Source organism: Camelus bactrianus, chromosome 9 (genome assembly GCF_048773025.1).
Source record: "Camelus bactrianus isolate YW-2024 breed Bactrian camel chromosome 9, ASM4877302v1, whole genome shotgun sequence".
NCBI classification, from domain to species: Eukaryota; Metazoa; Chordata; class Mammalia; order Artiodactyla; family Camelidae; genus Camelus; species Camelus bactrianus.
This window is the reverse complement of record NC_133547.1, coordinates 1,204,630-1,227,688: the sequence shown is the minus strand read 5'-3', so window position 1 is coordinate 1,227,688 and position 23,059 is coordinate 1,204,630. Positions and strand designations below refer to the sequence as shown.

The 23,059-nt window shown below is 46.3% G+C and overlaps 1 protein-coding gene and 1 long non-coding RNA gene across 5 annotated transcripts in view; one reads left to right on the top strand and one right to left on the bottom strand.

Annotated features, from left to right (window-relative positions):
* The window catches only part of LOC123618815 (uncharacterized), a 26,084-nt gene extending 17,534 nt beyond the window's left edge, over positions 1-8,550 (top strand). Inside the window, exon 2 of the long non-coding RNA XR_012509336.1 lies at positions 5,100-8,550. This is a non-coding gene — a long non-coding RNA (uncharacterized LOC123618815). The remainder of the gene's footprint in view (positions 1-5,099) is intronic.
* LOC105074414 (uncharacterized) lies at positions 8,401-23,059 on the bottom strand. 4 transcript variants are annotated; one of them, XM_074370939.1, is made up of 5 exons: positions 22,360-22,677; positions 16,640-16,766; positions 15,255-15,454; positions 10,670-10,907; positions 8,401-8,549 (listed from the first exon to the last, which is right to left on the bottom strand). In XM_074370939.1, exons 1-5 carry the CDS (start codon positions 22,453-22,455, stop codon positions 8,401-8,403), a joined length of 810 nt encoding a protein of 269 aa, XP_074227040.1. In that variant the 5' UTR covers positions 22,456-22,677. The 4 variants fall into 4 exon arrangements, with proteins under 4 accessions (XP_074227040.1, XP_045377874.1, XP_074227038.1 ...); XM_045521918.2 differs by lacking the exons at positions 8,401-8,549; positions 22,360-22,677 and adding an exon at positions 22,925-23,059 and having other exon boundaries at positions 8,935-15,454; XM_074370937.1 differs by lacking the exon at positions 8,401-8,549 and having other exon boundaries at positions 8,935-15,454; positions 22,360-22,674.

Here is a 23,059-nt window from a genome sequence, read left to right as displayed (position 1 = left end):
CCTTAATCTTTTTCAACAGATACATACACCCCAGTGATCATACCAGCAATATTTACAAGACAAACAGAAACAACAAAAATGTCCATCAACTCATAACTAGGTGAACAAGTTGTGCTATACTTATAAAATGGAATACTGCTCAGCAACGAAAATAATACTCATTCTAAAAGGAAAATGCCATACAATATGAATTATATGTGGAATCTAAAAACACAAGACACAAATTAACTTATTTATATAACAGAAATAGACATAAGAACACAAACTTATGGAGAAGGGGGTGGGAAGGGATAAGTTCAGAGGTCGACATTTGCAGAAAATAAATACTTCATCTACATTTAGATAAGATTTATTTATTTACAACACATACTGCGGATTTAACTCAGGACCTCATGCATGCTAAAGATGCACTCTACCACTGAGCTATATTGTCCCTGTTTGGATACTAATATATACGAGATAAATTAAGAACAAGTTAATGCTGTAATTACACAGATTAGTATTTCATATCTTCTACTAACCTACAATGAAAACACATATGAAAATTAATATACATGTCTCTGTGACTGGAACATAATGAATATATGTATGTGAAATACTATGCTGTGCACGAAAAGTTGACATATTGGAACTCAGTAAACTTCGTCCAAAAATACACTTACCATATAATGCAACACTCCCCCCAGCCCCGGGCATATATCCGGAGGGAACCCTAATTCAAAAAGATACATGCACCCCAATGTCCACAGCAGCACTATTTACAACAGCCAAGACATGGAAGCAACCTAAATGTCCATCCACAGATGGCTGGATAAAGAAGCTGTGGTATATTTATACAATGGAATACTACTCACCCCTACAAAAAGAATAAAATAATGCCATTTGCAGCAACGTGGATGGAGACTGTCATTCCAAGCAAGCGAGAAAGAGAAACAGAAATACCATATGTTATCACTCATAAATGAAATCTAAAAAAAGAGAAAAAAAGACAAACTTACTTACGACACAGAGTAACAAACTTACGGTTACGGGTGGGTGGGTGGCTGGGTGGGTAGGGTGGAAAAATGGAAATCTGCAGATACTGATATAGGTAAAAGATAAACAAGAAGTTCATACTGTATGGCACAGGGAACTACATTCAATATCTTGTAGTAGCCTATGGTGAAAAAGAATATGGAAATGAATACATGTACATTCACGTATGACTGAAGCATTCTGCCGTACGCCAGAAATTAACCCAACGTTGTAAACTGACCGTACTTCAATCTTTTTTTAAAAAGTTAGTTTTATACGATATTCCAGCTTACACAACCCATACATTAAATTCCAACTTGAAATGGTTGTAACATTATATAAGAGAATTCAAGAACGTGTACTTTTTATACTGATCCAAAATTTTGACATTAAAATATTTCCATAAACGTTTAGAGAGATTGCTTCTAGTTTCCTACAGGCTATTCCCTCCTGGGTAGAGAACTGAACCACCGTTTACCGACCACACACTGAAAATGAATCTCTGATAAAAGGGTTGTTGCTAGCGTCACAGCAAAAGTGCTCGGCCTTCAGCAGTTTGGGGTAACTGGACCTCATTTCTGACTGCCTCAACTTAAGAGAAACGAAACAAGCTATATGACCCGACCTCTACTCAACCATACCTACACATGACAATAACCTTGCGCTCTAGACATCCTGTTAGGATTCTGAAGCATTGTTGACTTTTCATCCTTACAATGATTCGTTTCTACCCTTTAAAACAAGTATTTACTAAAACATCTTAATTATCTTCTCTTCCAAAATCACCAGAGAAAGACGACTGATCAAATAAAAATTTCTGGAAGAGTACAACCTCTTAAAAAAATTCCTTTAAATACAATTACGTAAAAATTATTTTAAGTAAGTAAATACAATGGGCATTTTAACATGCTCCTCGAGTATGTGCTTCGTATATAACCCAGGGAACACGGCAGGTATGACCACAGTAGCAATGTTTGTAACTGCAGAACACACAAAGAAAGAAAAACCACGAACCCATAAAGAAAAGCTCTCAACGGGAGAGAGTTTATAAACACATTTTACTCATATGTTCATACTAGGGACTACTGCACAAAAAGGAAAATGGACAGTCATGAAATATGCGGATAAAAGTCACACAAAAGCGTGCAAATGAAGAAGACATCGTAACAGTAATAGCGACTGCATTCATGGAAATGGTTTAAAACAAATGAGCAAAACTGAACGACACTCGTCGGATTGTTTTCCACATGGATGGTAAAACCATCAAGAAAAGCAAGGAAATTCTTACTTGTAACATCAGACAATCCGTTAACTCTGGCGATGGGGCTAACTTTTTTGGAAAGACTGCACAGGCGGCTTCTGGGGGTCCTATTTCTATCACATTTCTTGACCCGGGCGGTGATACAGACTAATTGTTCAACTGCATCTGGAAACTCTGCGCTTTTTTTTTTTCTTTTTTGTCTGTTTGCTTCAGGCACGTCATATCTCAAAACTTGGAAAAACAAGGTTTGGGGGGGATAATTATATAAAGACAAATAAAGGGCCCTCGTAAGGGCACACTGATAAGAACACAACTACTGCAGGAGAGTCGGCTGACGGCCGGGAGGGGACGCGGCGTTTCCCTGAATCGGACTCACCTGTGCGGCAGCCGCCACCGGCGTCTGTGGGCCAAGGTGGGGTCCGGCTCCGCGACAGCTGACGGACGGCTGACGGCTGACGGCCACGCCGAGCCTCAGACCCGCCTCAGAGCAGCGGGCGCGGCGGCACCTCCGCCGCTCCCTTACCTCACGCGTCCCGGCCTCTTCCCGAAGCTCCCGACCAGCGGACAGCTCCGCGTTTCCACAGCTCCTCGTCCCGAGAAGGCCCGCCCACCGTCCACGCCGGAAGGCCCGCCCAGACGTCCTCCCCTCGCACGGAAGTGCCTCTCTCCTGAGCCGTCACGGACCCCGCGCGCCGCACAGCCTTCCGGGTAATGTGGTTCAAGGCGCTCCCGGCCCCACCTCCCGGAATGGGCCGGCCGCACCCGGACGGCTGCTGGGAAGGAGTGTTCCCAGGCTCAGGGGAATCGGTGTGGCTTCGCGCTTTCTCAAGGGGACGCACCCAGATTCCCGTGGGAAGGAGTCTGCGCTCATCTCCCCACAGAGACGGACAGAGACGGAGTACTTCCCATCTTCCCGAAACCAACAAGACCGTAAATGGACACACGGTATCACACTGTCGCTCAGACACAAAGTGCATCCAACCACAGCTAGCGTCGAACAGACCTTGTCTCGTTGCTCTTCAAACACTCGTAGGCTGCAGCTTTAGGCTCAATCTATGGGTTTCACCGTGTTAGGGTCAAAAGAGCAAAGACTACAGACAGGACCACGGCGGGCAAGAGAGGAGGGATGTGGGGCGGCCAGAAGCAGGTGGATCATGCGCTGTGTCTCCGGTTCCCTCAGAAAAAATGGAGAGCAAGTGCCTGTCCCGTTCAGGGACCGACATGTATTTCTTACTCCACGTTTCTTTTTCATTGAAGTCCAGTCAGTTTCAATATGTCAGTTTCTGGTGTACAGCACAATGGCCCAGTCGTGCATATGCACGCATATATTCGTTTTCATACGCTTTTCCATCAAAGGTTTTTACGAAATACTGAATATACTTCCCTGTGCTATACAGAAAAAATCGGCTTCTTTTAAAATCTATCCTTATATACGGTGGCTAACATTTGCAGCTCTCAAACACCCAATAATGACATCTAGAGGAAGATGGATGGACCTAGAGATCGTCATTCTAAGTGGAATAAGCCGGAAAGCGGAACTGCTGGATCGTGTGGTAGTTGCTTTTTTTTTTTTTTTTTTTAAATCTGAGGCTTTCCTTTTTTGGGGGTATATAAATACATATATCTCTTTTCGTATTCTGTTTCACTTACGGTTATTACAAGATATTGACTATAACTCCCCGTGCTATACAGAAAACCTCTTTTTTAAAATCTGTTTTTGTATATAGAGGCTAACATTTGCAAACTTCAGACTCCCAAATTCATCCCTTCCCATCCCCTTTCACCCGATAACCATACGATAGGTTACTATGTCTGCGAGCCTGTTTCTATTTTGCAGATGAGTTCATTAGTGTCCGCTTTCTTAAATCTTTTCTTAAATTTCAATTACGAGTGATAGCACATGGTATTTTTTTTTTTCTCTCTTTCTGGTTTACTTCACTTAGGTTGACGATCTCTAGGTCCATCCATGTTGTTACAAATGGCATTATTTTATTTTTTTATGGCTGAGTTTTACTCCACATTTTGAAAGGGATTCAGTTTTGCTGCTGTTTTAAGGGGGAGGGATGTCATAAGGCTTACTTCTTTATTTTTAACGGAGGTACTGGGAATTGAACCCAGGACCTCGTGCATGCTAATCACCCACTCTAACACTGAACTACATCCTCCCCCTTGCTCTTCTCTACAAGTTAAGATGTGCCTACCTGAAGAGAAGAATGACTTACCGCTTGCCATTTTCTGCCTGGACAGTGACTCTCTGGTCACAGTTACAGCTCATATCTGTATGAGCTATACACAGTCTGAAGCTTGTATAAGCTTTCTATATTATAAAGGGAGCGTGTGAACCTTGAGATAAAAGATTGGATTACGTGATCTCCTTTCCTTGCTGGGGAGTCAATATAATTCCACCTGAGTGACAACGCATGGAGAGTGGAGATTATCTGAGAGAAATGTCTGTGAAACGGTGACATTACTGAAATCAATCATTATTCAGTTATTCAAAGTTTGTGGCCAAAATAGCTCTTGGCCATGGGGACAAGAGGTTAGGATCTCAGTGAAGTCTGAAGGGACACTGACGTCTGAGATCCGAGGGAATGAAGCTGGCCTTGTACTAACACAGGGCACTTGGCTAGGCTAGTCTGTGGTGATGGCTTTCTAAATCGTGATTTATTATTTATTTCTTAAATCATTGTCTTTTAGTACAACTTGAAAGGAGATGTAACAGAGCAGCTAGCTCTGCCAGAACGCCAAAAACAAACAGGGTTTCTATGGAATCATGTTTATTCCCTCCTTAGCAAACACTCACTAAGTGCCTTCCCTATTCCAGGCACTATTTTGGCTGCATGGGACGTGTCAAGATCCAAAGCAAACAAAACCCCTTCCCACATGAGGCTGTCATTCTACTCGGAGGACATGGACAGTAAGAGTCAATGACAACATAGTCAATTACACAGTGCTTTTACGTGTCAGAAGTGTTAACCGAAATTTCAGAAACGAAGACCCGATTGAAACAAAGAGGCTCCCCCACCTCCCGTTTTTTTTTTTTTTTTAGGCCTTCCTAGGGCTCCAGCCAAGGAGACACAGATTCAAGAAGCAATCGTTTATCAACAAAGGAAAGTACAAACAAAACATGACCATCTCAACAGATGCAGAAAAAGCATTTCATAAAATTCAACATGCATTCACGACAAAAAATAAATAAATAAATAAAAACCCTTACCAGAGGCGATATAGCGGGGAACCTATCTCAACATAACAAAAGCTATTTATGACAAATCCACAGCCAACATACTACTCAATGGTGAAAAGCGGAAAGCCTTCCCACTAAAATCTGAAACAACACAAGGATTCCCACTCTTACCCCTTCTATTTAGCACAGTATTGGAAGTCCTAGCCATAGCAAGCAGACAAGAAATAAAAGGGATTCGAATTGGAAGGCAAGAGGAAAAACTGTCACAATATGCAGAAGACAGAATACTGTATATAGAAAGTCCTAAGGATTCCACGCAAAAACTTCTAGAGCTGATTAGTCAACTCAGCAAGCTAACAGGGTACAAGATAAAGACAGAAATCTGTTGCATTTCTTCACCCTAACAATCAAATATCAGAAAAGGGAAGTAAATTTTTAAAAACATCCCCTTTAAAATTGCATCAAAAAATACTCAGGAACAAATTTAACTGAAGAGGTGAAGGACTTACATGCTGAGAAGTCTAAAACATCGATAAAGGAAACTGCAGATGATTTAAAGAAATGGCAAGATACGGCATGCTCTTGGACTGGCAGGATTAATGTTGTTAAAACGGCCATGCTACCCAAAGTAGTCTACAGAATTCATTTGACCCCTGTCAGGTTACCCAGGACATTTTTCACAGAACTAAAACAAAATCCTAAAATTCATATGGAATCACAAAAGACCCAGAACTGCTAAAGCAATACTGAAGATAACGAACGAAGCTGGAGACGTAACCCTCCCAGACGTCAGACGATACCACAAAGCTACAGGAATCCAAAACAGCGTGGTACTGGCACAGAAACAGACATACGGATCAGTGGAACACAAAAGAGAGCCCAGAAATAGGCTCTCTGACACACCTACGGTCAATTAATCTTTTGACCAAGGAGACAAGAATACACGACGGAGAGAAGACAGCCTCTTCGGCAAGTGGTGTTGGCAAAGCCGACAGCCACAGGTAAATCGATGAAGTTAGAACACTCCTTCACGGCACGCACAAAAATAAACTCAAAATGGCTTAAAGACTTAAACATAAGACAGGACACCATAAATCTCCTAAAAGAGGACACAGGCAAAACATTCTCTGACAGAATCGTAGCACTGTTCTCCTAGGTCAGCCTACTGAGGCAACAGAATTAAAAGCAAGAGTAAACAAATGCGGCCTAATTAAACTCACGAGCTTTGGCACCACGATGGAAATCATAAACAAGATGAAAAGACAACCTACGGACTGGGAGAAAATACTTGCAAAAGAATGCAACTGACAGGGCTTAATTTCCACAGTACACAAATAGCTCATACAACTCAGTAACAGGAAAACAACCCAATCCAAAAGTGGGCAGAAGACCTACACACACATTTCTCCAAGAATGAGACACAGATGACCAACAGGCACATGAAAACATGCTCAATATCGCTATTCATCAGAGAAATGCAAATCAAAACTACCACGAGGCATCACCTCACACCAGTCAGAGTGGCCATCATTCAAGAGTCCTCAAACGATAAATGCCGGAGAGGGTGTGGGGAAAAGGGAACCCTCCTACACTGTGGGTGGGAACACAGTCTGGTGCAGCCATTATGGAAAACAGGAGGGAGATTCCTCAAAAGACTAAAGATAGACTTACCATAGAATCCAGCAATCCCACCCCTGGGCATATATCAGGAGGGAACCTTAATTCAAAAAAATACATGCACCCCAATGTCCACAGCAGCACTATTTACAACAGCCAAGACATGGAAACAACCTAAATGTCCATCCACAGATGACTGGATAAAGAAGCTGTGGTATATTTATACAATGAAATACCACTCACCCATTAAATAAATAAAATAACGCCATTTGCAGTAACATGAACGGACGAGATTATCACACTTACTGAAGTGAGAGAAAGACAAATATATTTTATCAGCTATCTGTGTAATCTTAAAAGATACAAATTAACTTATTTACAAATGGAAACCGAGTCACAGACATAAAAAATATACTTATGTTTACCAAAGGGTAACGTGGGCAGGGGGAGGTAAATTGGGAGTTTGAGATTAACAGGTACCAAGTATCATATACCAAATAGATAAACAACAAGGTCCTACTTTATAATACAAGGAACTATATATTCAATAGCTCTTAATAAATTGCAATTTAAAAAATATATATTTATATATTTTAACTGAATCAGTATACCAGCAACTAATACAACAGTGTAAATTAACTGTACTATACTTATGTGAAGTGTTAATTAACTATATGTTTCAACAAACTTAATGATCAGCTTCCTGGTTCCAATTAAGCAAGGGTTGGTTAGGGTTTCATGATTGGGGCCTATGTGCTTGTGAGAAGCCTGTAGTCAACATCCTTCACCTGGGTGGGTGTCTTAGTTTCTGCAAAGGAACTCAAGGATATGCGTCAGATTATTACCTATAGCCCTTCAGGACCAGAGGCCCTGAGATTGTTTTCTCAACTGTTTTTTAAGCTAGCATTACTTTTCTCACTTGACCACTTTTCCTATGTTTCTGCACTCTCTGACTTCTCTATAGTAACTGCTTGCCACTGCTCTTTGGAACTCAGGGAAGGCCTAGGAAACTAAAGCTTTTTTCTGGAAACAAAAATTGGGGAACATGGTGGGGCTTTTGTACCTGAGACGGCTCTACAGGGTCCTGTTTATTTCAGGAACAAGTGCACCACAGAGTCCCCAGGCAGGCTTCACAGTCGCTTCGGTGCACCAGTCTCTTGTCCCGCTTTTCAATTCAGTCACGTCAGAAGGGTCCCAGCACTCCAGAGGCCCAAAGAAGTGAAAAGGAGCTGCGCGACAACTACACCAGTGCCACGGGGAAATGCGTAAGTTCCGCTCACGTGGTGCGCCGGGCACGTAGACGCCCCTCTGCTCTCATTGGCTACGTCGCTGCTGCTGGTGATCGCAGTGGCCGCTGGGTAATGTAGTTCCCACATGAATTAGGCCGTTCTCCAAAATGCGATTTTTTCGCTAGGAAAGCGCTGGCAATTAACCGCTTGACAGGACAGGTGAATACAATCTGTAGACTTGCTGGAAAGGTGAAAGTGAATAAGAAAGCTGTTCTGTGGTGCGCAGTGTCCTAACATACCACGAGCCCCTACCGGGATTCCGCCACAATAGTAGGTGCGTGGACGTGTTGGGAACAGCGCTGCCAGCTGTTCTGTGTATAGAGCACATGTCCTGTATTTAATGATTTTGTTCTGGATACTGCCTCTGCCAGTACACCCTAAACATCTTACTATATTCAGCTCTTTGCAATGCCTTCCAAAAAGCTGGCAGTTAGACTTGGAGTATGCCTTATGAGTTCTCTCTCACGTTTGGCTGATTGAAGAACAAAAACAGATACTGAGAATTAAAGGAATTATTTTACATATTCAGGAAAGGGAAATGATTATTCATTGGCCACAGTCCAAAATCGTGAACAAATAATCATCGTTTATAAGAGTAACTTCCAATGAGTACATGTGTTCTGAAGCTCACCAGGTCAATGACAGCCTCAATAGTGAAACTTAAGCGTCTGAAAGTTAGCAGTTAGCAAATCATTGATAAGTACAAGCTTTCAAAATTCAACCAATAAGTGATGGATTATGGCTCCTCATCCCGCATGCTGAAAGACCACCAATCAGCCTTAGGATCCTAGGCAACAATCAATCAACTGCCTCACTTAAGGACCTAGCTTCTGAAAGTCAACCGGCCGATAGTAGTGACCACACTAACACAGCTCAAAGTCCAGAAATCCTTCAACACAGACTTCTGAATGTCCTCCAGTTCCTGAATGACTGACTCCCCAAAAGATCACACAAGTGCAGCTCCAGCTTCTTTCTAGGAGGCTGTCTGCCAACCGCAGCTCTCCCTTGCATGCACGCAGTCCACCTTTTTTACCTCAAATATTAAGTTCAATTGACTGTTGGCCAAGAAGTTTGCTACCTTTTCAACCTTCAACATCTATTTATGGCTACTTATGAATTCAGAGTTAATGGCTATGTAGAGATGGCAAATTGGGTGGAGCTGCGAGCAATAGAAAAGGGCACAGGGAAACTTACTGGGGCCACGGATACATTCATCATCACAACAATGTGATGGTTTCAATGCCCATACATATATCGAAATACACCATGTTGGGCACTTTAAATAAGTGAAGTTTAATTTATGTCAATTCCTCAATGAAGCGGTTGGGGGAAACTTTTTCCTATTAAGTGTTAAAACCCTATTCCTCTTAGAATTTCAGACAACTGACAAAGCTGTACTGACTTCATCATGAATCTCTCCCCATGTCTTAGGCAGCTCAATTCTGATTCTTTTGCTGCAAAACTGGGGAATGATGAAAGTATGCCCAATTGTGTCACCAAAAATAATGGCTAGCACACAAAAGATCCATCCCTGAAGTACAGAATCTCCCCTTGCTCCTTGTGAGGCTTCTGCCTTGCAGTTACGGTTTGAGGGAAACAACCCAGAGAGGCAACAGGAAGCCGTAAAACCTTTGGCTTTGCTGCTCTGGCAGCACATTGGCTAGAGGAGGCACAGAGGCCTGTAAGTCCTAGGGAGTTCTGTACACCCTCTTCCCAGTTACAGGGACGTTTACAGATGTCCCATTTGAAGCGCTTATCCACTCTGCTTTGCTGCACCTTTCCCCCAGTTCCTATCAACACAATCACTACTTCTGTACAGAGTATGATTCCCACGCTGAGCCTTGTTAAGCCTTATGTCCATTTACCTGCGTGATTTTTTTTCTTCAGGATACACAGCTCCTCGGTAGGTCTCAGGAGACAGCTATCTCTCAGTAATGCTATGGGACATCCGCTACATTCAGGGGCCCCAACTCATGATACCACCGAATATCCTGTTGTTTGCAAAGCAACTGCCCCATATTCAAGTGACTGTGCAACCACAAATAATCCTCATGTCCAGGGTATGAGATCTTGGTGCAGACATCGTTCGGCCTTTCCTAGGAGGCCTCAGGCAGCAATGCAGTTAGGCCAGATCTGCACTGAGAGTGATGCTTTGTTCTCGTATTTTTTTCAGAGCACACAAAGGTGAGGACCCCAAAACTCTACCTTTTATTCTGGCAGAGCTTAATTCTCTCCTTAACTCACAGCACACAGTAAACAGGATCCCAAGAGTAAAGGTAGGTTAAACAATAAGAGCTTTACCACAAAAATCAGCACAGTGGAGCCAGAAGTTCCTGGGTTGGGTAAAACAGAGGCTGGAAAAATCTGTCCAGAATGTCATGAGACAATCAGTGAAGACCCTGAACAAGGGAATCCTCTGTAAGCTGCCACCAAAGCCATATGGGGTCCTCTGTCCAAGCTGGGTGATGTTCACATCCAAAACAATCAAGGGGGTGGGCCGTGAGGGCTCACCAAAGGGCTCAAACAGCCGGGGGAGACTCTAGACAAAGAGAGACAGCACAGCAATCTGCTCTCCCCACTGAAAAAAAAACTGAGATGTAATTAACATATAACATTTACTAGCTTCAGATGTACAACATAATGATTGGTATTTGTATATATTGCAAAGTAATGACCAAAGTAAGTCTACTTAATACTCTCACCATACACAGGTACAGAACTTTCTTGTTGAGAACTTTCCTGATTTACTCTTCACAACTTTCAAATATGCAATACAGTATTATTAACTATAGTCACCACACTGTACACTACATCTCCATGACTTATTTTACAACCAGAAGTCTGTACCTTTTGACCATCTTCACCTATTTTGTAGCGGTGACTTCCAATGCTTTACAAAAAAAATTTTTAGTTGAAGTATAAGTGCCAATGTTATATTAGCTTCATGTGTACACTACTAACTTGACATTTGACTAGTGATGAGATGATACTACAGTAAGCCTAGTTACCACCTGTCACATTTTAAGTTATTACACTACTGACTCTAGTCCCTATTCTCCATATTACATTCCAATGACATTCCTGCCCCCAGTGGCTTATTTTACAATTGGAAGTTTGTGCTTCTTAATCCACTTAATCTATTTCAAACATTCCCCCACCCCTCTCCTCTCTGGCAACCACTGGTTTGTTCTTGGTATCTATGCATCTGCTTCTGGATTGTTTTGTTCATTCATCTGTTTTGCTTTTTAGATTCCACATTTAAGTGAAATCACTGACTTACTTCATTTAGCATATTACCCTCTAGGTCTACCCATACTGTCACAAATAGCAAGATTTCTGCTTTAATGGCTGAGTAATATTCCATTATATACATGTAAATATTACATCTTCTTTACCATTCATGTATCAATGGACACTTCAGTTGCTTCCATATCTTGGCAGCTGTAAATAATGTTACAATGAACATAGGGATGTATATTTCTTTTCAATTTAGTGTTTTTGTTTTCTTTAGGTAAATACCCAGGATTGGAATCACTGGGTTGAATGTAGCTATATTTTTAATTTCTTAAGGAACTTTCACACTTTGGCATAGTGGCTGCACCAACTTAACATTCCTACCAATAGCAAATGAGGGTGCCTTTTTCTCCACATCCTCACCAACACTTGTTATTTGCTGTCTTCTTGACAGCAGCCATTGTGACAGGTGTGGGGGTGACTGCTCATTGTGACTTTGATTTGCATCTGCCTGATCAGTGAAGTACAGCATCTTTTCATGTGCTTGTTGGGCAGCTGCATGTCTTCTCTGGGAAAATACCTGTTCAAGTCCTCTGCCCATTTTCTAATCCAATTTTTTTTTGACATTAAGTTGTATAAATTCTCCATATATTCTGGTTATTAGCCCTTTACTGGCTTTGTGATTTGCAAATATCTTCTCTTACTCAGGAGGTTGTCTTTTCATTTTGCTGCTGGTTCCCTTCACAGTGTCTGAGTATTTTAGAGACTGAGGTGCTTCACACTGCAGCTCCCTGCCAGGTAACAGAGGGAACTCCAGTCACGGCCCCAAGCGGGTCTGAAAGTGCAACACAGTTCACCAAAGCTTCCCACATACCTGGCACTTACTGAGAATCTCCCTAGTGAGGATGCTTGGACATATGAGATGTAATTTCTGGCAGATACATCCTTCACAGAGGTAACCTCCAGAGATTTCCTCTGTTATGTTAAAAGCAAAGAACACAGTGGCCCACATGTAACGTCCTTCTCCAGTGTCAACTTCCTGCTGCTGATACCTTGGTGCACAGCAGCTCTTAGAAGAAAACAGAGGAAAAAAGCTTCCTGACACTGGGTGGCTTTGGCGATAATTTCTTGGACATGACACCAAAGGCAGAGGCAACAAGAACAGAAATAAATGGGACTAAACTGAAATCTAAAACTTTTGTGCAAAAAAGGACTAAATGGACAGAATGAAAAGGGAACCCTTGGAGTAGAAGAAAATATTTGTAAACTATCTGATAACAGGTTATTACCCAGAGTATATAAAGAATTCCTATATCCAAGTAACAGTAATAATAATAACCCCATTTAAAAATGGGCAAAGGATTGGAAGAGACATTTTCCCAAAGAATATACACAGCCAACAAGCAGATGAAAAAATGTTCAGTATCATTAAATGCAAAACAAAACCACAATGAAATATCCCCTCATGCCCCTTAGGCTAGTGTTATAAAAAATAAAACAAGAAAACAAGTGTTGGGGGGAGGGTACAGCTCAAATGGTAGCATGCATGCCTAACATACATAAGGTCTTGGGTTCAATCCCCAGTACCTCCTCTAAAAATAAATAAATAAGCTTAATTACCTCAAAAAAATGCTAAAAAGGAAAAAAAAAAAAAAGAAAGAAAGAAAGAAAAAAGAAATGTTGGCAAGGGTGTAGAGAAATTAGAACCTCCAAGCTGTACCACTGTAAAATGGTACTGTAAAATGGTACAGCTACTATGGAAAACAGCCCTTCAGTTCCTCAAAAAAAATTAAATATTCAATTACCATATGATCTGACAATTCCGAGTATATACCTAAAAAGAACTGAAAACAGGGCCTCAAAGAAATATGTGTGCAATCATGCTTATAAAAGCATTATTTGCAACAGCCAAATTGCGAAAGCAACCCAACAGTCCACTGATAAATGGATACAGAAAAAGTGGCCTAGACATAGAATGGAGTAGTAGGCAAAAAGGAAGGCAATCCTGACACCTGCTGGGACATGGATGAACCTTGAGGACATTATGCTCAGTGCAACAGGCCAGCCAACAAAAGGAGAAAAACATTGTGACTTTTATATAAGGTACCAGAGTGGCCAAATGCACAGGCAGAAAGCAGAGCATGGTTGTCAGGGGATAAGGGAGGGGGGGTGAGGTGCTCTTGTCTAATGGGCTTAGTTTCTGTTGTGCAAGATGAAAAGACTTCTGAATATTTGCACAAGGTGTGAATGTATTATTACTACTGAGCTTACACTTAAATGTGGTTAAGATCATAAATTTGGTTACACGTAGTTTTCCACCATTAAAGGTTTTTAAAAACCCTGCAGAGCAACACCTCACAGTGCTAAGTCAGACCAGAGGTTTCCTTGAAGTCTTTGCCTGTTTGCAATACACTTTACTGTGAACTTCTCGATGCCGAGTGAGGTGGGAGTTCTGGCTAAAGCCTCTCCCACAGCTGAGGCACTCATAAGGCCTTTCCCCAGTGTGAATTCTCCGATGTTTAACGAGGCTGGAGTTGTATCTAAAGACTTTCCCACATTCACTGCATTCATAGGGCTTTTCCCCGGTGTGAACCCTCTGATGGATAACGAGTGTGGAGCTGTCCATAAAGGATTTCCCACACTCACGACACTCGTACGTTTTTTCTCTGGTGTGAATATTCTGGTGCCGGATGAGGTGGGAGTTTTGGCTGAAGAGTCTGCCACACACGCTGCACTCATACGGCCTCTCTCCAGTGTGGTTTCTCCGATGCCTAACATGATTTGAGTTGTGCCTAAAGAGTTTCCCACATTCACTGCACTCGTAAGGCCTCTCCCCCGTGTGAGCTTTCTCATGTCTCTCAAGTGTGAAGCTGTACCTGAAAAACCGCCCGCATTTGCTGCATTCAAAACGCCTTCCTCGAGTGTGAACCTTCTGATGGATAACGAGCGCGGAGCTGTCGACAAAAAGTTTCCCGCACACGCTGCACTCAAATGGCCTTTCTCTAACGTGAGCTCTTTGATTTCTCTTGAGAGTGAAGCTGTACCTAAAGCATTTCCTGCATTCATTGCACTCATACGGCTTCTCTCCAGTGTGAACTCTCTGATGGACCACGAGTGTGGAGCTGTCTCTAACGCATCTCCCGCACTGGCTGCACCCATGAGGCCTGGGCCGAGGGCGGACGCGCTGGCGTTCAGGGAGGCCAGACCTTGATGTGAAGAATCCTCTGTGTCCAAGGTGCTCGTAAAGCCTTGTCTCAGTGTGAATTCTCTGGTGCTGGACCAGGTGGAACTTTCTGAGGAAGGGCTCGCTTTCGCTGCAATCAGAACACTCTTCTCCAGCGTGGCCTTCCTGCTGCTCAACAACTCCGTGTTCATGGCCGAAGGCGCTCCCGCAGTCACGGCACCTGTAATCTTCCTGTCCACTTTCAAAGGTCTCCCTGCCCTCTGTGACCCTGTGTGGCTCCCCTCCACTGTGTGGGGCCTGGGGCTGGAGAAGGCCTAACCTGGGCGGGAAGTCTTCCCCTCCCTCCCTGCACGTCGGGGTCCTCCCGGCCAGGTGATCGCTGCACTTCTTCATGGACGAGGGCCTCCCCTTGTCCCTTTCAGATAGTTTCTCTCCACTCTGCTCCTTTCGGGGCTGGGAAAGACTTACCCCACACATGGGCGCCTCCCATTCAGGGTGTGTTCCGCTGGGCTCAGCCAGGCACAAAATGTCTTTCAGGAGCGGACCATGCATCTCACAAGGAGACTTCTGGGTGGGTGGAGCCAGCTCTGGAGCCTTGACCTGGGACACGCTAATGGAATCACCTTGCTCTGAAGGAGCCTCTTCATCCTGGGCCCTGTGCCAACAACCTGTAAGGAGAGAGATCGAGGCAGCCCTGTCAGAAATGTGCATCAGACATACCCACCCGCAAGGCCCTGAGAAGGCTGACACCCCGGCCCAGAGCCCATGCACGGAAGGCCTGCTCTGCAGAGCTGAGTTTGGGAAGCTCACATGACAGAAGAGCCCAGGTGACGAATAAGGACATGAGGAAGGGGGGCAGGGTCTACAACTTCCTCCTCTGCAAATGGCTCTCAACCAGGCCTGGTTGCTGGTGACCAGTGAGCAATGAGTAGAAGGTTGTGTCCAGGCCCACAATATCTGAGTGCAACACAGGAGCCAGGGTATGAGGTGTGTTTAAGGACACATGCAGGTGCCACAACACTTTAAGTGTAAGTCAAATGCTGAGAGCACTGCAGAGGGAGCCATGGGAGGGAAGGGGTAAGAACCAGGGCCAGAGGCTAAGAGTAGGAATATCAGTAGGAAAGAAAAGGTAGAAGTAAAGTGTGGCCTCCGTCTCTGTCACCACACGCTGGTGACATAGGATGAGTGCCCAGTGATTGGAACCCAGCTCTGGTATCTCACTGCTTCCCAACCCCCACCTGCCAGGGCCACAGTCTCCTGATGTTGCAAACAGCAGCCACCCTGTCGGGCGCCCGGGGCCCTGGTACTGCTCATGGTGAGCAACCACCTGGGCCTGAAGAGGCCAGTCCAAGGGGAAAGACAGGGCAAGGGAGTGGGACCCACCTTGTGAAGCCCCACATTCTAAAATCACAAGAACATCAAAGGAGGGTCTCTGAAGAAAGAACCCCGCGGTCCCCACAAGCAGTGACCAGGTCAGTGCCTGAATGTCCCGGCACAGGCAGGCACCAAAGTCTGTCAGCAAAAGGCAGGGGAAGCCTGGGACGCTGAGGTTCCATGCCTCTGGACAGAGTCACCCCACTGGGGACAAGCAGGGCTGGTGGGATCTTTTAGGCAAACCTCAAGATTTCTGACCCTGAGCCCTGTCTTACAAGGTCTCAGGGCAGCAGGGACAGGGCTGCTTGGAGAGAAGGCAGGCAGTGCACCCAGCCCGGCCCTGGCACCAACAGCACACATGCAGGAAACCAGGACAGGAAGCAGGGCCCCTGGTCTCAGCATGGGGAGGTCGGGGGTGCCCCTGGGAAAAGGGGAAGAACAGATCCCCACTCAGGACCCTGGTGGGGTGAGGGCCTTACCTACGGAGGATAAGAGTGCAATGTTCTGCAGCATCACATCCCGGTACAGGAGCCTCTGCACCTCATCCAGGAGCCCCCACTCCTCCTGGGAGAAGTGCACGGCCACATCCTCAAAGACCACACAGCCCTGTAGACATCGGGACAGGTCAGTCCACAAGCAGCTCCTTGGGCTGTACCCCTTCAGCCTGCTCTGTGTACTTGCCATCCATGAATTGCAGGGCCAGATGAGCCGCCAAGTATGTTTATCTCTCCCCTATGATTCAGAGCCCACTGTCTGAGCCACCTCCTCACCCCACGCTCATGCACCAAGTCAGCCCAGAGCCAGGTACCAGACAGCAAGGGACGGCTCCTCAGCTGGAAAACCCACCAGAATTAGTCAAACCAGTAAATCCTAAGCTCTTCATCTTACTCTCCACACTTTTTTTGGGGAAAATCCCAAAAAAGGCTCTGGGCTAGGTTTCCCCTTGCTCCTCCTTCTGACTCCTGAACAAATCTGGGGCTTCCCAACGCAGCCCAAGGTGGCCTCATGTTCACTGTACACGTGGGAAATGTAAGTACTAAAAAGTTTTCTCAACAACGTTGACCCCTCCGTGGCCTCACTTACTCGTTTACGTCCATAAACTAAAATCTGGTGGGTATGATGGTTCGCACACTTACTCCTCAGGATCATCAATAATTTCCCCCACACGTGCCTGCCCTCCTCACCCTCCTCCCAACTTCCCGTGTGGGACAGTTACCATGTCCTGGCAGCGCTGCTGCTGGCTCTCCCACGCCCACTGATTGCTGCATCCAGCACGCGGTACAAGCCGACAGAGGAGGCAGCAGAACAGCACCAGATAGGCCCTGGCCTGGCAGGGGGGCTCCACCTCCGGCTGTCAGGTAATTCCCCTCGGATCTCACCTCCCAGACACCCAGACCCAGTCTCCTCGCTCTACCTCCAGTGCGCAGTATTACACTTGGGGGTGACCACGCACCTTCCTCACCTGTACAGCACTCCGGACTCATTTCCCTCATGACTCTGGTGACTCCACTGAAAGCCCCAGGCCCACCCCTTCGGACATACTGGTCTGCGTGTGGAATCCAAGCAGCACATGACAAAGGCAACCAGCACCTTGATCAGCCCAGTCTTGCCCCAGAATGCCAAAGTGCCCTAGTGCCAGAGAGCACTCAGCCCTCATCAGAAGGTCTCCCCACTGGACCATTTCTTTTTCTCTTTCTTTTTTTAAAAATGTTTTGGGGGGTAGGTTTATTCATCCATTCATTTTTAGAGGAGGTACTGGGGACTGAGTCCAGGACCCTGTGCATGCTAAGCACATGCTCTCCCTCACAGTGCTTGGCACTTGCTCGTTTCTGCCCTGCGCCCATATTGTCTCAAAAGTGGACTTGATTTCCTCTCTCCACCTAGCCTCATTCAAAGCCACAGACCAGCAACACTTCTAGCTAGTTTCCCCCTTAACTAACTGACCAGTCTGAATAAAACAATTCAGGGAAGGGTCACCTCAAAACCTTCCTGAGTCCATAGCAGGTTAATAAACCCTGCCCTGACCTCACTGACATCTGACTTTCTTCCTGGAGATAACTCAGCATCCATCTCACATCCATTGTCCCCTCAGAAGGCTTCATGACCCTACACTCCCCCAGTGAGGTACACCTACAGCCACTCTGGCTCCTCACTGTCATCTGTGACCCCCTGCCCCCCCAACTCACATGCCCAAGTGAGATGCAGGTTTGGCCCCTCCTTCCCTACCCTGCCCCAAATGGTACCACTATCGTATCATAAAGAGGCCCGTCTGAAGTCTGACCCACAGCTTTATTGGGGTCCACACACCAGCCCCCATATTGTGGCTGTCTCCAACTTGAATGCCTCCACTTGACTCCAGACCCATGGATCCAACCTGCTGACTGCACATGTCCACTCAGAGTCTCTGGAACATTTGTAATGTGGCCAAAATTTGATTCCTGATATCCTCTGTGAAAATCCCTCCTACTGCTGACTTTCCACATCTTAACTGATGGAATATCCATTCGTTCTTCCCAACGAGGCCAAAAGCCTCAGGACTGTCCTGACTCCGCACTTGCAACTCATCTCTCCATCTCCTTCACTTTCTGTATCAGAAAATGTGTGCAGCTCTGTGCAGAACACGACCCAGAGCCAACCACTCACCCCCCTGCACAGCCACCACTCCCGTCCAGGGAGCACCAGCGCTCCCCTGCACGGAGGCAGTAACTTGCTCACAGGTCACCCTAACTTCTCCTTCACCCCTACAATCTATCCTCTACTCCACAGCCACAGGGAGCCTGTTACAATCAGGGCCAAATCACCTCCCTCCTCTGTTCCAAACCTTCCCTAGTTCCCACTGTCCTCAGGTTAGAGGCCCAGACCTAAGGCTGTCGTTCTAGGCCTGATCCCTGCACGCCTGACCTCCCACCCTGCCGCCCGGCCACCCTGCTCCCTGCACCATCACATGTAACAGGAATCTGCCGGTTCCTAACTGACCCTGTTAGTTAAAGAGTCACCTGCAAGCACTGGAACCAGCATGCATGCCACATCTCATCCTGTTGGTTGTCAGAAATGGAGGGGGTGTGTGTGTATAGCTCAGTGGTAGAGTGCAAGCGTGAGGTTCTGGGTTCAATCCCCACTACTTCCAGTAAAAAAAAAAAAAGAAGAAGAAGAAGAAAAAAAAGAGAGAAATGGAACTGATCCATACAAGACAGGACTGAGTTCAGGACCCTAGGCTCTTTGTGGAACCACAGAGTCTTGAAGAAGGAGCACAGGTGCAGAGTCTCAGAAGGCCCCCACTCCACATACTGGGGTGCCTAAATCATCAGGGTGACCACTGGGGTGGCTGAGAAGCTGGGACATAGTCTGTTCATCTGTGTAGGTCATTAGCACTTCTACCACCACTAGGGGACCCTGTGGGAAGAGGGAAGCCATAGGAAATGGGCAACCATGGTAAGATACTACAACCTGAGCTGGACCACCAACCCCACCTTGCCCTGGAGCAAAGGGATTTCAGCCTGATGGTCTAAATTGCTGCCTCTTACTAGCTGTGTGACTCTGAAAGATGGACTCTCCCTGGGCCTCAGTGTCCACACCTGTAAAATGGGAATAAGAATGGTTTCAACTCACAGGGCTGATGCTGACAGCAAACATAAGTAGTGCACACTGTGTGTCAAGAGTACTGCCCACAGAGTCAATGGTTTTGTGTCTGTTTTCAGGGCACATGAACTGGGAGGGTTTTGAAATTAGGGCTGTGTATTTCTACTGCTTTTTAAGATTTTAAGAGGATGTGATATGTAAAATTTTACATCATAAGCAAATACTTAAAGGCATATTAATATTCACACCAATTATTGTGTTTGGATAGATTTAACTAACTCAACATGTTAATTTCTATTGCCTGCCTATGTGTACGTATTTAGAGGGACACTAGTTTATTAATGTTTAAGTCAGTAACTGTTTCATGGGTGCTTAAGTTAATGAGTTGCAGGGAGGAACGGAGCAGGCAGGTCATCTACAAGTCCTTTCAAGCCTGCCTACAACATAATTCTCTGCAGGAGGCACATGCAGAGAGCCCTTGGCCAGACAGAGGACTGTCCCTCTTGCTCTGAGGGCTGGAGGAGGCGAGGCAGTGCCCTGATCTGGGACTGAGCTGCTCCACCAACCCAGCTGACCTCTGCCTTGTGCTACAGGCTGTGGTCTTGAGGGCCTGCTATGCCTTCAATGGGGAGAATCTACACCACTCACAACTCAGCCTCCATCCCAGGTCAGCTCCTCACCCCATGTACATCTACCTTCCTACAAACACAAGCCAGAATTCATCTTGCAGCATTACTGCCCCTCTCTGGAGGAGCGTCAGGGATGCATACCCACGTGCCCCACCCTCCAGGCTCAGGCCTCCCACACCTCACCACAGAGCCCATCTGAAATAACAACCTGAAGACTCCCTTTCTTCAACCAGACCTCTAGGCTAAGACCTGGTCCAGTCCACACCCTCCACCCTATTGAAAGCTCCAGACTTGAGACCTTCCCAGGTCTCCAGACCATTATGTCCACCTACCCATGAAATGTCTCCAACTTGAGACATCTCAGAATAACCATGTGCAAATGCAACTCATGATCTTCTCTCTGAATCCTGCTCACTGCACTGATTCCTCATCTCCACTCCTTAAATGTTCAAGTAAAAACAACCGGGGTGCTCTTTCATTCCTTTTGCTCACAGCTGTATCTGATGCAGCAGGAAATCCTGTCAATTCTGTTTTTATGATCGATCCAAACTCTTGTCATATCTCTCCTCTACTGCCGCTACTCTGGTCCAGCCCCTACCAGAATCCTCCTGGAGTCTGTTGCCATGTTCTCCAAACCAGTCTCCCTGCCACAATATCCCATCCACTTTTTAACAACTTTAAACTTCAAATCTGGATATACCCCTAAATTAGGTTCCTGGACCCAATTCCAACATGTGTGTGCAACGGAGGGTGGGGAAGAGGAGGGGTGGTTCCCACACAACACCAAGCAATCCTCAGACAGGAGCAGGGTGCTGAAGAATTACACTCAATTCTGACACTACCTACCGGGAACTAGCATCAGACTCCATAGATTAAAGGTTCAGTCCTACACAACTGTTCCCCCTCCAGCACTTTAGATCTCAGTCTCAAGCCCAGATCCTTACACCTGCTTCTGACTGGCAGCCTATATCAGACAATCCCAAGTCCCTCTCCTTGGTTCAAATAAACTGCTAGAGTGGATCACAGACCTCAAAAGTACAGTTTACTTACCAGATTACTAGTTTATTATAAAAGGGCATACACACACATAACTTAAGGGGGAGGGTATAGCTCAGTGGTACAGCACAGGCTTAGCATGCATGAAGTCCTGGGTTCAATCCCCAGTACCTCTATTAAAAACAAACAAACAAAAAGTCATAACTTAACAGCCAGACAGAAGAGGTGCACAGGAGCTTCCATGCTGTCTGAGTGTGTCGCCCTTCCAGCGCCTCAATGTCTTCACCAACCTGGAAGCTCTCTGAACCCTGTCCTTTTGGGTTTTTACAATGGCTCGATTACACAGATATGACTGATTCAATACTTGGCTATTAGGGCCAGGTTCAACGTCCAGCCACTCTTCCCTCCTTGAAAGGTGGGAGGGGGGTGCGGGGACTGACAGTGCCAACCCTATAATCATAAGGTTGGTTCTACTGATAACTAGCCTCCATCCTTAGGTGCTTCCGAAACTCATCTCATTCGCATAACAAAAGATACCATCACTCTCAACACTTAGGAAATTCGAAGGGTTGTGGGAGTTGTGAGACTGGAACTGTGGACCAAGACCAAAGACACATGAGAAATACATTTTGGTCATCGGAATACCAAATCTGCATTCCTCCTAAATCACAATATAGCGGCCTCTCCCGTCCCCACTCCACAACCTCCCACGGATTCCCGCTGCTCGGGCGGCCGTTTCAGGGGAGACACCTCCTCCCCTCCCCGGGTCCCCGGCGCTGCCCACCCCGTAGCACCCGCGAGCCTCCCACAGGCGGCCCTGGGGGAGCTCCCTCCCGCACCCCTTCCCACCCGCTGGAAGGGCGACCCCTCCAGGGCCGCCCTCTGCTCTGGACACGGGCGTGACCGGTAGGAACTGAGCGGGCGCCCCCCCGTCAGTCCCACCTGGACTCGGGGGTGGGAGTCGGCCGCGTGGGGCCCGGGGACGCAGCACCCACCTGAGCGGGGCTCATCGGCGCGGCCTCAGCCACCGGCCGGTAGGAGAGAGGGGCCCGGAGAGGCGGGGAGTGGGGCGGGAACGAGGGCACCGCCATCACTCACGCCGCCGCTGAGCAATGGCAACAAGGTCTTTCCTCCCGCTTTTCCGTTCCGTCACCTCAGGTCCCAGCAACCGACGCTGAGGCAGCGAAGGGGTGATCGGCGCACAGCAAACAAAAGACAGCAAGAAACAACGCCGGAAGTCCCGCCCACACTCGATGCGCACGCACGTATGCGTCCCTCCCCTAAGGTTTCATTGGCTCAGTCTCCGCCGAGCACCGTAGTGACTTCTGGGTAATGTAGTTTCTGCTGCCGCCACACCTACCAGCGGTCAGAGCGGAACTCACTCAAGGAAGGCCTAGGGGCTCTGTCAGGGGCGCGGGCCGATCCCTGGCTCTAAGGATGGGGAGTACTCATAAAGGGGACACACCCAGACTTTGAGAGCAGTCTTGGAAAAGCCCAGAAAGGTTAGGGACCTGTGATTTCAGACTGTATGAAGCACCGCAATTTCCCAAATCTACGCACCCAAAGGGACACACTCTACGTCAACTCATAGCTGTCAGCTATCTTGTTGCTTGTCGAATAGATGTCGACTGATGTTTTGGAGGCTGTTTCATGATCTCCAACACGCAAGAGAAGACGCCAGGCGGGGCAAGAAGG